Source organism: Ochotona curzoniae, unplaced genomic scaffold (genome assembly GCF_017591425.1).
Source record: "Ochotona curzoniae isolate NIBS_2020 unplaced genomic scaffold, NIBS_Ocur_1.0 contig_3819, whole genome shotgun sequence".
NCBI classification, from domain to species: domain Eukaryota; kingdom Metazoa; phylum Chordata; class Mammalia; order Lagomorpha; family Ochotonidae; genus Ochotona; species Ochotona curzoniae.
In genome coordinates, this window is record NW_024466004.1 from 30534708 (window position 1) to 30551596 (window position 16889).

General features: G+C 42.3%; 1 protein-coding gene across 10 annotated transcripts in view; it reads left to right on the forward strand.

Moving 5' to 3' along the window:
* Window positions 1-861: 861 nt before the first annotated feature.
* Window positions 862-16889, forward strand: part of SENP6 (SUMO specific peptidase 6) — a 99140-nt gene continuing 83112 nt past the window's right edge. For 5 of the 10 annotated variants that reach the window (XM_040983646.1, XM_040983647.1, XM_040983649.1 and 2 more), the window contains exon 1: window positions 876-1386. In XM_040983646.1, coding sequence (XP_040839580.1) covers window positions 1335-1386 — 52 coding nt within the window. In that variant the 5' untranslated portion in view covers window positions 876-1334. Of the gene's footprint in view, window positions 1387-16889 lie in introns of all 10 variants that reach the window. The other 5 variants (XM_040983653.1, XM_040983648.1, XM_040983655.1 and 2 more) reach the window with 4 other exon arrangements.

A 16889-nucleotide genomic window follows, 5' to 3' on the forward strand; every position in this document is an offset into this window, starting at 1 on the left:
AGAAAATGCTATAGGAAAAACCAAAGAAATTGAATTGAAATTCAATTCAAAAATTTCAGAAATTGAATTTCAGCAGACAGCCCTGGGATAACTCAATCGATTCATCTTCCATATTTTCCACGTTTTCACTCATGACAAAGTCGTAGTATTAAAAATATGAAAAGGAGACATCAATTTGATATGGTCATCTGGTCTCTGAAATTTTATGGTCTTGCAGATAAATCAGACTGATAAATGACAAAGGACTTTAACAATGCCACCCATTATTTTAAACTTCTTTAACAATGAACGGGGATCACGACGTGTGCTAAAAGTGTAATTATTTTACCTCACGTCTTTCTCGGTCGGCTATAGTTTAAACTCTACAGTCTCGTCAGAGATAAACTTACAACATTTCTGCCACAGCACCAAAATGTAGCGCTGGCCCGGCTAGGAAGTGCTCCCTCGCCACGTCTGCCATGGGGCCCTCGGAGGTCGGGATTGGGGGGCCAAACAGCTGTGAGCCGAGACGGCGCAGGGAAGGGCCGGCTCCACCGAGAGGCCGGGCATCGGGCACCGCCAGCCCGCACCCGGCCGAGCCGCAGCCCGCAGCGCCGGCGAGCAGAGCCGGGGCCCTGAGCGGGAGCCGCGCTGGGGGCGGCGGCGTCGGGGCGGGGGCGGGAGCCGGGCGGCAGCTCCACAGCGCCCGTGGGGGAGGAGCGGCGGCGGCGGAGCTGCTGTGGCGACCGACGCGAGGCTGTGGCAGAGACCCACCCCTGTCCACATGGACAGTCGCAGAGGCCTGCCCTGATGCGTTCACCCCAGGGCGGGGGTGGGCGGTAGGCCGGAGCGGAGGCCGCGGCTGCGGAAGGAGAGAGGGGTCTGGGGAGGGGGTGCGGGCCGGTCGCGGAGCTCTCGCCGCCCGGCGCGGCGGGTGCGGCCATTTTACGGCCTGGGACGCAGGGAGGCGTGTTTGTACGCTCGCCTTCATCCTCCCTTCCTGGAAGCTGCGTTCGACAGAGGCTTCTCGGGCTGCCTCGGTGGGCGGTGGATGGGGTGTCGCGGGCCGAGGAGAGCCGGGCCCGGGAAGCGCCGTCGCCGCCGTCGCCGTTCGCATTCCCCCGGCGGGGCCTGAGGAGAAGCCCAGGCCGCGCTCGCCGCCCGCCAGCCCACCGACAGGCCCGGGCGCCCGGGCCTGCTTTTGTCCGGACGTGCGAGCGCCGCCCGCCTGACGGCTAAGCCGGAGGCCTGCAACCCTGAGGCGGCTACCCTCCTGCGGCTCGGCCTCTCATCCTGGCGATCGCGAAAGTGGTGTGGGCCATGGATTAAGGAGGCGGCGGCGTGGGAGGAGGAAGATGGCGGCTGGCAAGAGCGGCGGTAGCTCCGGAGAGATTACTTTTCTGGAAGGTACGTCTATTTTTTTTTTTTTTTTTGCCTTTGCGGAGCGGCGGGTGGGGAAAACACAGGAAAACGTGACCTCCGGAAATGGAGAGATTCAGTTACCTACACTGGGAGGGTTCGGGGGGCCACGGGGGCTTGAGGGGTGGGTGATGGCGGGGAGCGAGCGTGCTGGGAGTGCGCGGGGTTCGAGTCCGCCCAGGCTTGGCAGCGAGCGGGGTTGGCCGAGGGGGCGCCGCTGGATCCGGCGGCGAGCGGGAGTTGGTGGGCGTCCTTTGAGAGTGCGCATAGAAGTCCGTGAGATTTTTTTTCACCCCCGTTTGGCAGTGGGCTAAAGATGAGAACAAGCTACTCTCGTAAAGTTTCCAGGGGCTAAGGCTGGGAGGAATTGGGGGTCAGTCGGAAAGAAGGGTAGCGGTCATGGTCATTCTCGGGATAGGTTTTGTATCACTTGTACTTTTCTGTTTCTATGGAGCTCCAGGTTTCCTTTTGCAAGCCAGCGTTCAGATAAGTCCAGGCCTTGTTTGATGTTAGCAGAGCACATTTCCAAAGAATATCTTCTACAATTACATGTGGGGGGGGGGGGGAGGAATGGGATTCACAGTATCAATTTTGGGACAGTTAGTAAAGCTAAATGTAATAGACAAAGGTTGGGTGTTTCCGTTTTTATTTACTTGGGAGGAAAGTTAAACATTGACTGCTAAGTGTGAAGTGAGAATGTTTCTGTTGGGGTTGGTGGCAGTGGGTTACAATATTGGCATTTTGCCCGCCAAACTGTAAAGAACCCCCAGCACCACCACCGCAACACAGCTAGCCTTGGTAGACTAAGAACTGCAGACGTTCTTGCTTTAAATGACTGTTGTGGGTTCCATGTTTACACTGGTAATTGAGTATAAATAGGATGTTTAGGAAAATGAGGCTGTGTGCAGTGTTTTTAAGAAGAACCATTCTGGGTAATTTTGCAAACTTGATTTTCATATATAGGGTATCATAAGAGATACTTGTAAAAAATAACCACTTAGAAACATGGAATCTAAAAACTAAATTTAAAGCATCTTAGTGGTAGCATCTTGGAGGGAGAGTGTGCAGGGTATTCCTTACTGCTTTGTAATGAGCACCTAGAACAGTGCCTGGAACGTAGGAGGTCTTCAGTATTTAATGAAGAAATAGGGACCATTCCTACTTGAGCGTAGTGAAATGGAAGGTGGAAATCTTTCTTCTGTGTACAAGGCCTATCTTTAAAAGTGGTAAAGGTTAATAAGAAATTCCTAGTAAAAGGAAAGCTTGTGAGTTCATTTCCAATTGCTTCCATTGTGGTTTGCACAGAATAGGTACCTCTCTGGCTGAAAGTGACACGTGTTGTGTGGCAGGAAATGCTATGTATGTTGTGTTTTAGTTTTGAAATTGGAGACTAAGAAGTTGCCTTATTGCTGCTGGTGCCACGTGTGCAGAATGTACTTGAATGCCATGGTAAATTTGGGGATTTTATTGGCTTTTGATTCAGCTTCAGTTCTAATGGATGCACATAGGAAAAATCAGAAGAGCATACATAAAGCCATCAAATTCAGGGATAATGCAGATTAAATATTTTGGTTTTAGTGTATTCTAACTTAAGGATCTATGAGTGTGCAGGTGTGAAAATTTTGAGTTTCAAACAGTTTTTGTATACTATGTAGAATCTTCCTAAATAAAACATAATTTTTGTGTTATTCGGTTTTTTGTGATTTGTTTCAGTCCTTACACTTTTATATTTTGTAAGTTTTCAAAGTATTTTTTGTATTACACTTTTACTTCTCCAGTGGGATTGTTGAAAAGCTGAAACAGATTTTCATTTATTCACAGATGCTTACCCTTCCAAGCCATTGTATCAGGGTGACTACAGCAGTGCATGAGGTAGTCAAAGTTCCTGCCTTCATAGAACTTGCATTTGGGCAGGAGAGACTGTCAGTAAATAAGTTAGAACAAATCCACTTGAAACAGTCTTACCAGACCCTGTGTGACAGCTCAATCAGCTGATTTTCCCCTTGCAAGAGCCAGGATCCCAAACGGGTGGGCACTGGTTTGTATCCAGGCTGTTCTGATTCCCATCCAGCTCCCTGCTGTGGCCTGGGAGAATAGTAGAGGATGGCCCAAAGCCTTCGCACCCTACACTTACATGAGAGACCCCGAGGAGGCTCCTGACTCCTAGTTTCAAATCTGCACAGCTTCAGCCATTGTGGCCATTTGGGGAATGAACCAAAGGATAGAAGATCTTTCTGTTTCTCTCCTTCTCTGTAAATCTACCTTTCCAAAAAAAAGCAATAAATCTTTTAAAAATATATAAAAGTCTTACCCCAAATTCTCTTACCCCAAATTCTCTTACCTCTCCGAACCAAATCTGCTATGATTCAATCTACATAAATTGTCATTGTGTTCCCTTAACATTCAAATGAACACACATAAGCAACACTTGATGTTACCTTTGTGTGTGTGTGTGTTTTAAGATTTTTATTTGAAATGCAGAATTCTGTAGAGAGAAGGAGATGCAGAAAAATCTTCCATCCACTGGTTCACCCCCTAAATGTTCGCAATGGTCAGAACTGGGTCAGTCTGAAGCTAAGAATGGGAATTTTTTCTGGGACTCCCATGTGGGTGCAGGTGCTGAAGAACCTGAATTCCCAGGTCATTAGCAGGAAGCTAGATCAGAATTAGAGCTGTCAGGACTCAAACCTGTGCCCGTATGGGATACTGGCACCACAGGCAGAGGTTTAGCTTGCTGTGCAGTGACACCAGGCCCCCTCTTTTGTTTTTCATAACATCACTTATCACTCAATTAAGTTATGAAGTTTTTCAGCTAAACATACTAAAATATAAAATCTGTGAAAACATTGCTTCTATTTTTGTTATCTTTTTTTTAAAGCATTTAATTTGTTTTATGATGCGGTTTCATAGACCCTGGCCCTTAACCCTTCCCATATCCCTTCTTGCCATTGATTTTCCTTATATTACTACAACACTATAGACATTCAGATATAGTTGCGAGTCTATCATTGTGCTATTTATGTATTTATTTCCTGATATTGTAGGTATGGACAATGGCAGAGTGTCCAGCATCCTATTGTCAAGATATATTTAACAGTTTCATTGGGGATCCATCTTTGATTTGGAAGTAGAGATGCATATTGCATTGTATCTTCATATCTGGATATGATAGTCTCTGTTATACAGTTTCTCTAGATGACTATATATGTACGTGCGTATTTACCAATATATTTGCTGATCTTATATTTTTCATGAAGGTTGCCATATATATTGTTACCTTTTTAAAAAATTATAAATTTGAAAGGCAGTGCTGGAGGTGGCAGGGAAGAGAGAGACAGAAGAGACTGACATTTTGAGATGTTCCAACTGCTGGTTCACTCCCAAGTGACTGTCTCAGCTAAGGCTGGGCCAGATGGAAGCCAGTAGCCTGGAGCTTCTTTCTGGTCTTCTACATGGGTACAGCATGACAAATATATGGGCAGTCTGTTGTTTGTTTTGCAGGTGCGTTAGCAGGGAACTGGATTAGAAGTGGAGTGGCCAGGGATGCTAACATCACGGGTGGCAGCTTTACCTGCTGTGCTACAGTGCCAACCCCACAATGAACTAGCCAAGAAGAGTAAATCAGAATATTGTAGCTGCCTAGACAGGGTAGAGGCTTGGGGCACAAAGAAGGTTGGGGAAGAGAAGTATGTATAGGTTGATGGTAAACTTGAATAAAAAGCTTATGAAACTTGATGATGGATTGTATATTGAAGATCAGAGTAATAGAGAAGTAAAAAATGACCCATAGGAGTTTTAGCTTAATACGTCAGGAGGTCATATTTACTCATAGTGTAGACTGTCAGAGAAATACAAAGGAAAAGCACTGCCTGCTTGGGTTGAGATGCCTTTGAAAATATGCTTTTCTTTGTTCTAAAGTATGTTTCATAGCTTTAGATGCTAAGCAAAATTCTAATTCTGTTTTCGTTAGGCTTTTTTAGAGAAAAGGCCTACTGGCTACTGTTGTACCTTCTTTGTTTTTATAATACCGCAGCAAAATGTCATGAATTTCATTAGGCTGCAGCTTGTGTTGAAATTTTATTTTCCTGTTCTTTTTCATGTATTCACCTGTTTCCACTGGTAATTGATGGTTTAGGATGGTTTCTCTTTGTTCATTCATTCATGTGACAGTTCTGTGTTGTAGGTACTGCACCAGTGGACACAGAACTGAGGGGGGAAATATGGTTTCTCCATGGTCTAGTGAGGAGAATTAATATTTGAGTTGCAATTGTCCATGTAATATCATGCTTGCGGAGCATGAAAAGTGAAATTGTCTGTAATAATTAGGGTTTTATCTAATAACACAGTTTTAAAGGTGAATAAGTAGGACCAATTCTGTGGCATTGTGCTGGTTCCAGTCCCAACTACTCTACTTTAGATTTAGCTCCCTGGGCCCGGCAGCTTGGCCTAGTGGCTAAAGTCCTCACTTTGAACGCGCCGGGATCCCATATGGACTCCGGTTCTAATCCTGGCAGCTCCACTTCCCATCCAGCTCCCTGCTTGTGGCCTGGGAAAGCAGTCGAGGACGGCCCAAACCTTTGGGACGTTGCACCCGTGTGGGAGACCCAGAAGAAGTTCCTGGATCCTGGCTTCAGATTGGCATAACACTGGCCATTGCGCTCATTTGGGGAGTGAATCATCAGAGGGAAGATCATCCTCTCTGTCTCCTCCTCTCTGTATATCTGACTTCCAATAAATAAATAAATCTTTAGATTTAGCTCCCTGCTAATGTACATGGAAAAGCAGCAGAGATGGCCCAAGTGCTTGGGTCCATGTGCCACTGTGGGAGACACAAGGAAAGCGCCTGACTTCTTTCTGTAACTCTGCCTTTCAAATAGATCTTTCAAAAGGAAGGAAGGCGAAAGGATGAGGAGGAAGCAAAAAGTTGAATAGGTGAAGTAAGGGATGAAAAGACTTTTCGGGACAGGGAATAAAATAGAGAAAGCATGGCATATTTGGGGAATTTACAAAAGAAAAGTAAGGAACCAAAAAGAATTGTGCAAGATGAGGCTGGAGGTGACAGCATTACTCTTGCATCCAAAAAAGTCATTGGCTACCCCATCGAGAAAATTTTATTGAAAAGGGGAGATCAGTGAGACCAGTTAGGAGGCAATTGTAAATGGCAAAGATAGTGGTAGCAAACTTATGATCTTTATGATTTATTTCTTCCTCTTTTCTCTGCGGACTCTTGAAGTTTACTTTCTCTGCCTTCATTTTTGTACTGCGATTGTTTATTTTCATTCTAACTTTTGCCTTTTTTTCTACCCTCAGGTTTCTTTAAATGTTCTCCTTTTTTTCGTTTAGTAACTTTTGCCTTTCCTTTCTAATATGCATGTTTTACTATGTGTTTGTTTTCCTTTTATTGCATGTCTTTTCCCCTTTATGGACTTTGTCCACTCTGTTGAAAAGACTGATGCTAAACTATTGATGTGTTTCCTGTAACAGCAAAAAACATTTCCATTTCCATCCTCAAATGAAAATTACTCTCCATTTCTGCCTAGACATACTTTTTTTGTGTAAACTCATTTCAGAACCCAATTTGCCAGTTTAACCAATAACTGTAAATACTTAACTCTAGCTCTTGTCCATTTATTTTAAATGATTGTCTTTCCATGGAGTGTAAACAGGCTTTAATCTACTTGCAATATAAAAGTTCTGCTTTGTTTTGCTTTGCTTCTTTTCTTTTGGTTGTACTTTGGGAAACTGTATTGGGGTTGTTCCTTATTTACCTTGCTAAAGTATGTTTATTTCCTGTTTTCATCACAATTGAAGTGGTAAGTTCTGTTTATTGTGTGATTTCATGTAACAACAAGCAAGAATAGAACCACACTTAGAGTGAAAGTGATTTTCACTAGAAATGTATTGAGTATGAATTCAGATGCTAGATGCTAAGGTTCAACGCTACTTTTCTATCCATAGATGAAACTAGATATTATAATGCACCTAGATGTAATTATGGTATTATAGGTTTACTATTGGAGTTTAAAAGAAAAAAATGTTATATACTGCTTTTGACAGCTATATACTGCTTGTGACAGATTTTTCGAAGTTGATTAAGTGCAAAAACTCTTTAAGGAAATTGCTGCCACCTGTGACTCAGGAGTCCCCCCTGGGTGCTGATTTTATTCTGGCTGCTGCAATTCTGATCCAGTGAAGCTTAGGAAAAGCACCAGAGGCTGACCTAAGTGCTTGGACCACTGCTAACCCTGTGGGAGACCCAGACAAAAGCTCACGGTTTCAGCCAATTCCAGCTCAGGCTATTATGGATGGGAAGATCTCTGTGTCTTTTCTGTCTTCTCTCACCCCCTCTAAATTTGACTTCCAAATACATACATGAATATTCATTTTTTTAAAAAGTGTAGAAGGATTATTCGACCCTGGCCAGGTTAGTGGGAAAATTAAAGCTTGGCACCTGACTTCATAGCTTCATGTCTGCAACATTGTCTTGCTTTCTACCTTCTTCATCCTCATTTCTTAGTTTCTCTGCTCTTTCTCTTTCCATGTATACTCAGTGGTGTTAGATAAAAGAAAAAAAATAACAGGTAAGTATGGGAAATTTTTATTTATTTGTTAATAATATTCTCTTTGGTGGCCAGCGCAGGAAATTATCTTTGCCACATTGTATTGGCTGAAAGCTCTCCTACCCAGATCCTAGAGGAGTAGAAAAAGACCCCAAACTGTAGAGGGGAGAGTGACAAAGAATTTACAGTCTGTTTTCAGCTATATAGCCATCTTTGCTTTCCTTTACCTACTTGATATTTTTTTCCTCATTCTTTCAGCAAAGTCCCAAAACAAAGTTCCTTCTCACTGCAGATTCATTTTCTGTGCATTTCATTTACCTATAGTCTACCATAATAAATTATTGAGAGGAAAATTCCAGAAAAAGTTCATAACTTTTAAATTGTGCTCAGAGTGACAATGTCATTTCACTCCAGCACTGGTGGATGTGAACCATTGCTTGGTTTATGGTATCCAAGCTGTATGTACTTCCCACCTGTTAGTCACTTACTGTATCAGCTCACAGCTCTACTTGCATTGAAATAACCCTTATTTACAGTTGCCCCCAAAGACTACATGTGATTCTGGCAATTTGGATGTGCCAACTTGAAGTTGTAAAGTAAGTGCTTCGTTTATGTGAGAAGATGAAAATTTCTACTTAATAAGAGAAGAAAGTAAAACAGTCATTTTGCTAAGAACAGATGATAAAAAGCAAATCACCAGTTTGTGAAATTTGTTCTAATGTTGCTGTTACATCTCAAACTATAAAAGTTCTAGCCACAGAATGTGACTAGTGTTAAGATGCAGAAGATGTTAAATTGTAGAGTTTGATACTCTGCATAGTTTCAGACATTCTCTGGGGAGTCTTGGAGCATATTCTGTGAATGGAGATTGCTGTATTTCTCCAAGTTGAGAGCGTATTCTTACTGAAACTCAAAAGTTTCTCAATTCTGGACAACTTAGAAAACTAAGAAAAATAGAACTGTAAATAATACAATTTGTAATTTATTTCAGAGATATAAGTATCATATGCAGTGATTAACTTTATTGTGATTAGGGATTAATTTAGGAATTTCAAAAAACAGGTGACAAGCAAGAAGAAAAGAGGAGGAATATTACAAACTTTTCTTGTTCTACACCTGATCTTGGCTAAAAGTCTGAGAAATGATTTTTTTTTCTTTTTTGTTCAGTGATAACTGTCATAGAGGGAATAGTTATGACATTACCTAAGCTCCTAGAAAATACCATACCGTTAATATATTTTAAAAAAATATTTATTTTTATTTGAAACAGAATTCCATAGAAAGAACAAGAGAGAGTAGGAGAAAGATATTTGCCATATGCTAGTTGCTGGGTGGGTCTGAAGCTGGGCCAGGAGCTTCCTCTGGGTCTCCCACATGGGTGCAGGGGCCCAAGGATTTGGCCCATCTTCTACTGATTTCCCAAGCCATTATTAGGGAAATGGATCTGAAGTGAAGCAGCTGGGACTTGAACTAGTGTAACTGGCAAGCAGAGGCTTAATTTGCTATGTCCTGGAGCCAGCTCCAACATTATTAACAATAATGAAAGTGCCTTGATGGGGAGAGAATCAAGATGGCAGAATAAGGTAAGGATACATTAAAATATTAGCCAGTGTGAAGCAGAGAGGGCAGATTCCAGGAAATAGCAGAGGGGTACCTGGAGAATGACAGACACAGGAAAGCATTGGACACAACAGTGTGGTGTTGCAATGACTGATATGCCAGTGGCATTCAGCGAACAGCAATCTGAACTCCAACAGCAGCCAGCACTCTACCAGCAACCAGGTGGGAAGGGACATTTACCGGGAGCTCAGATGGTGAACCAAGACAAAGAACTGCTCCTCGGGCTGCTCTGTTTGATTGACCAAGAGCAGAGACAGAGTGGCAGGTCTCAGGCAGGCAGTGCAGCAACAGGGTGAATTTCACAGCCTAGTCTGCCTCCTAGAGCAAAATTAGGCATCATTTTGTTTAAGGAGGAAAGGGCTAAGGGGCAAAACTGCTCATGCTCTGATCTGGGAGTGAACTCGTTTCTGGCTCAGCAAACTGCAACAATGTGGCATCCTACAGGTTCCACACAAGGGAGTTCTGGGTTGCCCTCGGACCTGACAGCCAGCAGATCAAAACTCTAGTAGTGGCACATCAGGCACCATTTCTTATGGTACGGCAAAGAATTTAAGACTTCATAGGACAACAGTAAGCTGCACATGTGCTGAGCTTGGCAAGAACTCACTCAGCTCATTGCATTGCACAGGTCCCACAGAAAAATAAAACTGACAATGGCATTGTGCAGGTCTAAATAGGTTCTCCTGTGATACGGTGCTGAGGCCACACACACACACACACAAAAGAATAGGTTCTTGGGGCCCTCAGACCTAATGTCCAACAGATTCCTGCAAAATCACCACCACAAACAATCTAACTACATAGGACATATGATGTCTTCCTAATCCCGGGAGCTGCGCCAACATGAAGTGGGAGAAAGGTTGTATAGGCAACAGTGCAGCCTCAGCACAGAGTCGCAGGAGGTAGAGAGTGGTGAGCCAGGAGCTGAGGCTACACAGACCATGGTGAAAATCTAACATAATAACCCAGACCTGGAACTCACTGGAGGGAGTGGCACAAGTGACTGCAAACAAAGAGCCATGTACCATCTGCAATAAGTAAAATCGAACTGTAGACCTGTGGGTGACACAGCTTAGAAACCTGCCCCAAGGAGAAGAATCTGATAACCAGAAGTACAACGACCAAGGGCAAAAGAAGAGACAAAGGCACAATGAAAACCCTTTGCCAACCTCAGAGTTTACTGAGGAAGAAATTGAGAAAATTGAGGATACAGAATTCAAAACACTTGTTATAAAACTTCTTATCAACAAGGAAAAGCACGTAAGCAGAGTATATCACTCTGGAAATGAATCAAATGAAAGCTGATATATCAGAAATGAAGAATATAGTGGAGCAAACTAAAAGTACAGTGGAGAGTCTCCAAAATAGAATGAAGCAAGCAGAAGAAAGAATCTCAGAATTGGAAGATATTGCCTGTCACCAGGGGGAAACAAAAAGCTGAAAGCAGAGCTGGATCAGGCCAGAAAGAGTAATTGGAAGAATTGAGACACTATTAAAATGCCAAATATAAGAGTTGTGGGAGTCCCAGCAGGGTCAGAAAGAGAAACTGGGTTTTAAAATGTACTTAATGGGTCCCAGCGTGGTGGCATAGTGGTTAAGGTCCTCGCCTTGCACGCCCGGAATCCCATATGGACGCCGGTTCTACTCCTGGCAGCCCCGCTTCCCATCCAGCTCCCTGCCTGTGCCCTGGGAAAGCAGTCAATGACAGCCCAAAGCTTTGGGACCCTGCACCTGCGTGGGAGGCCCAGAGGAGGCTCCTGGCTTCAGATGGGCTAAGCTCCTGCCATTGCGGCCGCTTGGGGAGTGAATCATCGGACGGAAGATCTTCCTCTCTGTCTCTCCTCTCCGTATATCTGCCTTTCCAATAAAAATAAAATGAATCTTTAAAAAAACATGTATTTGGGCCCGGCACGATGGCGCAAGTGGTTAAGGTCCTCGCCTTGCACGCCCGCGATCCCATATGAGTGCCAGTTGTAATCCCCTCAGCTCCTCTTCCCATCTAGCTTCCTGCCTGTTGCCTGGGAAAGCAGTCGAGGATAGCCCAAAGCTTTGGGACCCTGCACCTGCGTGGGAGACCTGGAAGAGACTCCTGGCTTTGGGCCGGCATAGAATCGGCTGTTGCGCTTACTTGGGGAGTAAATCATCAGACGGAAGATCTTCCTCTCTGTCTCTCCTCTCTGCATATCCGCCTTTCCAATAAAAATAAAATAAAATAAAATGTACTTAATGAAATAAGGAAAATTTCCCTCATCTGGAGAAAGAATTGGGAAACAAGATCGAGGAGGGGCACAGAACTCCCAACAGGCTTGATCAAAAGCAGTCTTTACCACGACACATAATCCTCAAGCTTTCTTCAGTTGAACATAAAGAAAAGGTCCTTAAATATGCATGTGAAAAAAATCAATTGACATATAAAGGAAAAGGACATATAAAGGGCATATAAACTCACAGGAGATCTCTCCCAGGAAACTCTACAGGCAAGAAGAGAATGAAGTGACATATTCCAGATTCTAAAAGAAGAAAATTGTCAGCACAGGACAACATATCCAGCAAAGCTTTCTTTTGTCTTTGAAAATGAAATAAGATTCTTCCACAGGAAAGAAAAGTTAAAAGAATTTTGCCTCTTCCAAACCTGCCCTACAAATGATACTTCAAGATGTTCTCTTGACAGAGAAGAGAATAGAACCCAACAAAACCAAAGGCAAATGGGAAAAACATCCCAGTAAAATGACAACAGAAGGCTAAACCAATAGACAACCCATTCCTGAAATGACAGGACCAAAGTATCATCCATACATATTAATCCTGAATGCAAATGGCTTAAGCTCAATCAAATGTCACAGATGAGTAGGCTGGATTAAAAAACAAAACCCATCTATTTATTGTCTAGAAGAGACACACTTCACCAACAAAAATTAGCAGAAACTTTATCTGATGGATTTTGATGTTTTTGTTAGTTTCATCTCATCATAACACTTTCTTCTGATTAAATTCTTCAGTGACTTGTAGATTATACAGTAGCAACATTTTCTTCAAGAAGGTTCTTGATTTTCATTTCTTCAGCGACACATTAATCATTCAGTAGCACATTATTTAACTTCATGTTGTTGTTAATTTCTTTTTTTTTTTCCTGTTGTTAATTATGTTTTGTGGCTTCTCACTTAAGGGCATGTGTAGTTGACTGTGTAATGGAGACTATCATATCTAGTAGCATGTTATTTAACTTCATGGCATTATAAATTTCTATTTTTCTTCCTGTTGATTTTGTATTATGGCTTCTCATTTAAGGGCATATATCGTAACTGTGTAACTGTGTAATGAAGACTGTCATATCCTGATGTGAGGATACAATGCAGTATGCATCTCTACTTCCAGATGAAGATGAACTCTCAATGAAACTGTTAACTGTATCTTGACAACAGGATTCTGGATTCTCTGCCATTGTCCATGCCCGCAATGATGGACATATGACTGTGTAATGACTGTGTATGAAAAACTATAGTAGTTAAATAAGGGAATTTAATTTGGGGGAGGGAATTGGGGAGGGATAAGGAAAATCCCAGGGCCTATGGAACTGTATCATAAAATGGTAAGAATGAAAAATAAAAAAACAACAACAGAAGAAAGCGCTTTGATGGAAAACAGAAAAGTTAATTAGCAGGGTTAAAGACAGATTGTTATTGTGTAGAATCAAACAAGTTTACTTAAGTCACAGTACTTGGAATGATAAAACAGTGGTTGGTCAATTTGGGGGAAATACAGATTAAGGTTGCCAACATTAGATAAAAACCAATGACAACAGTTGCAAAAAAGAATGGATAATCTGTATGTACATTTATCACTCAAGACAGTATTAGCTTCTGTCTGGTTTTAGGGATATCATAGCGTTTTGTACTTCCTGAATACTCTGTATACGTTACAAAAAACAGGAATTGTCTCTTCAGGATATTGAGCTTGCAGTGGTAAAATTGGAACAGGCCCTTTAAATCTGAGGGTGGGACACTGCCTTGTTTCAAGTCAACAGCAGTTTCGTTTTCTTCCATCTGCTGGTTCAGTCCCTAAAAGGCCACCAAAGTCAGTTCTGAGCCAGGCCAAAGCCAGAAGTCAGGAGCTTTTTCTGATTTTACACATAGGTGCAAGGGCCCAAGTATTTGACCCACGCTCCGCTGTTTTCCTAGGCCACTAGCAGGGAACTGGAGTTCAAGTAGAATTTCTGGACTCAGACCATTGCCCATAACCTGCAATGAGACAACAATGGCATTATAATTCACAGCATTTATTTTCAAGCTTCCTAAAACCATAGGCTGAGTTGATAAATCTTCCTGTGGAGTCTTTCTTTGGGGTGGGGAAAAAGCTATTTCAACTATATTTCATGCTTAGTTTTGTTAAGTTTTGAAGATTTACATATTATTTATTAGTTTTTAAAGATGAAATTTTTTCTATTTGAAAAGTGAAATTAGAACCAAAGGGAGAGAAAGAGAGCTTCCCCCTGCTGGTTCACTCCCCAATGGCCAGAACCCATCCCAAGACAAGAGACTAGAGCCTCTTCCAGATTTTGCGTGGGGATACAGAGGCCCAAAAACTTTTACCACCTTCCACTGCTTTCCCAGGCCATTAGCAAGGAGCTGCATTGGATGTGGAGGAGTTAGGACTCAAATTGGCACTCATTTGGGATGCCAGCACTGTAAGCATCCTTCTACACAGAAGCTTAATCTGCTTTGCCAAAGCACTGGCTTCAAATTTGTTTTTTAGTTAGCATTACAGTTAGACGGAAGGACACAGTTGGTGGTTCACTGTCCCAAGTGACTGCAGCTGCCAAGACTGAGCCAGGCAGAAGCCAGGAGGTTTCATCAAGGTCTCCCATATAAACTTAGGAGTCTAAACAGTTGGATTGCTTTCCCCAGAACATCAATAGGAAGCTGAATCAAAAGAGGAACACCTAGGGCTTGAGCTCATAGGGATGCTGGCGTTGTAGGCAGCAACATATACTCTGTGCCACAACACCAGACTCTAGTTTTGAAAATTTTAAATGTAACTTTTCCCCCCACTTACAGATTACCACATTATTACAGTAGTTGAAATAGAACAATATAGAAAACCATGCTGGTGTTTGGCTGTATAGTGAATTTACGTTTTCATTTTTTACAAAGCTTGGGCTATGAAAGTATAGAAATCCCCCCTGCAAAACTTGTTTGTAAACTGTTTTATTCTCTTGTCTGTCTGGTATTTTAAAATCTGCAAAATTTGCCTTCTTACAAATTCCTGTATATAAACTTGGCACCAGATCTGGAGACAAGGTGAAGGCCTACCTAGAAATAGGATGAAGTGGGAGTACTAATATTTTAACATTCAATCTTCAGGCCAGGTTGGTCTCTAACCACAGGAAGTAGTCTCAAAGAATGATTTGGTTTTGTCAGCAATAGTAATAAAGTATGAGGATTTGCATCAGTGTTCCTTCACAAGCTCGGATATTTGCTCCTGTTTCTTGTCTCTACCACTTAGAGGCATCACCTGTTTCTCAAATCTGTCTTTTCATTTGAGTTTCTTACGAAAATCAGTTTTCTCTGTTGAATTGTGCATTTGCACTCTTGGATGAAAGCGTTTCTCAAATTTCATTGGCATTACTGAATACCAAATTCCCCTGCCACCTGTGATCCTCTCGCCTTGAAGCCGGAGTATAATGCTTTTCTCATACAACTGTTTGTGATGAGCTCATTTTCTAGCTTTGGGACTGTGTACTTTAGCTTGAGAAACTATTTTTAGAGATTCTGTAACCTGGGTACAACTATACAACTTTAGATTAAAGTGTTACTGCTTGAGGTTTCTGTGTTATAGAACAAGCAGCTTTCAGCAATACCAGCAGTACTAAACTGCTGCCTCATGAACTTGAAATAAATTGACTCCTGGCATGCTGCCAGAAGGTCTATAGCATTCCACTGATGGGAATGAAGAAATGGCCTAATGAAGAAGGAAAAAATTCTGCTGTTGTGATGGCTTACAGAGGGATCTGTTCTAATATCATTTCCATAGTCTCAGTATATTCCAAGACTTCATGTTGAAGTAGTAGGAGGTGATATTTTTTGTTGTTGTTTTAAATGGTACAAATTTTGTTGATGAGGAATTTGAGAAAGGCTTAGCTGGGTGATTTTTCTTCATCATGTAGAATTTACGAAAGTAGTTCTGTGGTGGTGTAGCTGATCTGGGAGGTTCCAAGATGGTTTCATTTAAATATCTCAAGCAGTTACTAAACCATTGAGCCAAACTGTGGTGCTAATGTTTTTAAGCTTGTAAATCTGTCCTGCTCTGTTTGTTCTTTTAATTTTTATAGCATTGTTTGAGGGATTCAGCAGTGGGCAAAAACCATCCTTTTCTTGTCATTTAATGTTCCATAGCATGGACATAAATCTTTCCTTGCTGCCCATGTGTAATTGATTCGAGGCAGCCCCATAGATACCTAGATCTAGGGAAGCTGAGGCATAATGTTTGCACATAACAGTATACATCCTCCTGTGTATTTTGTCTAGATTCATTTAATACAGTGTATTGATCCTTCAGCACAAATGTTGTGTACTAGTGTTACTGTTTTGTTTAGGGAATAATGACTATGGGAAAAGTCCACATGTGTTTAGCATATATTCAGTCTATACAGATTTTTTTCTGAATGTTTGTGAACCATTTTTGTTTGCATATTGTTAGAGGGCCACTGTAGTGGTTATTTAATTAAGTTCCTTCTTGAGGAAACATAGATTGTATCTAACTTTTTATCATTACATATGTTGCTACTGTGAACATTTTTCTTTTTTTTTTTTTTAAGATTTATTTTTATTATTTTTTCATTGGAAAGGCGGATATACAGAGAGGAGAGACAGAGAGGAAGATCTTCCGTCCGATGATTCACTCCCCAAGTGAGCGCAACGGGCCGATACTATGCCGATCCAAAGCCAGGAGCCTCTTCCGGGTCTCCCACGCGGGTGCAGGTTCCCAAGGCTTTGGGCTGTCCTCGACTGCTTTCCCAGGCCACAGGCAGGGAGCTGGAAGGGAAGCGGGGCTGCTGGGATTAGAACCGGTGCCCATATGGGATCCCGGGCGTGCAAGGCGAGGACCTTTAACCACTTGCGCCACCGCGCCGGGCCCAACTGTGAACATTTTTAATGTGTCTCATATTGTTATTGCAAACATTGTTTTTTAAACTTTGTTACTTCCTGTATTTCTGGCAGAGGTCAACAAACTTTTTGTGGAGGACCTGATAGTAAATATATTTTGCTGTCCATACAGTCTATTACAAGTTACTCAGCACTACAATGTCAGTGA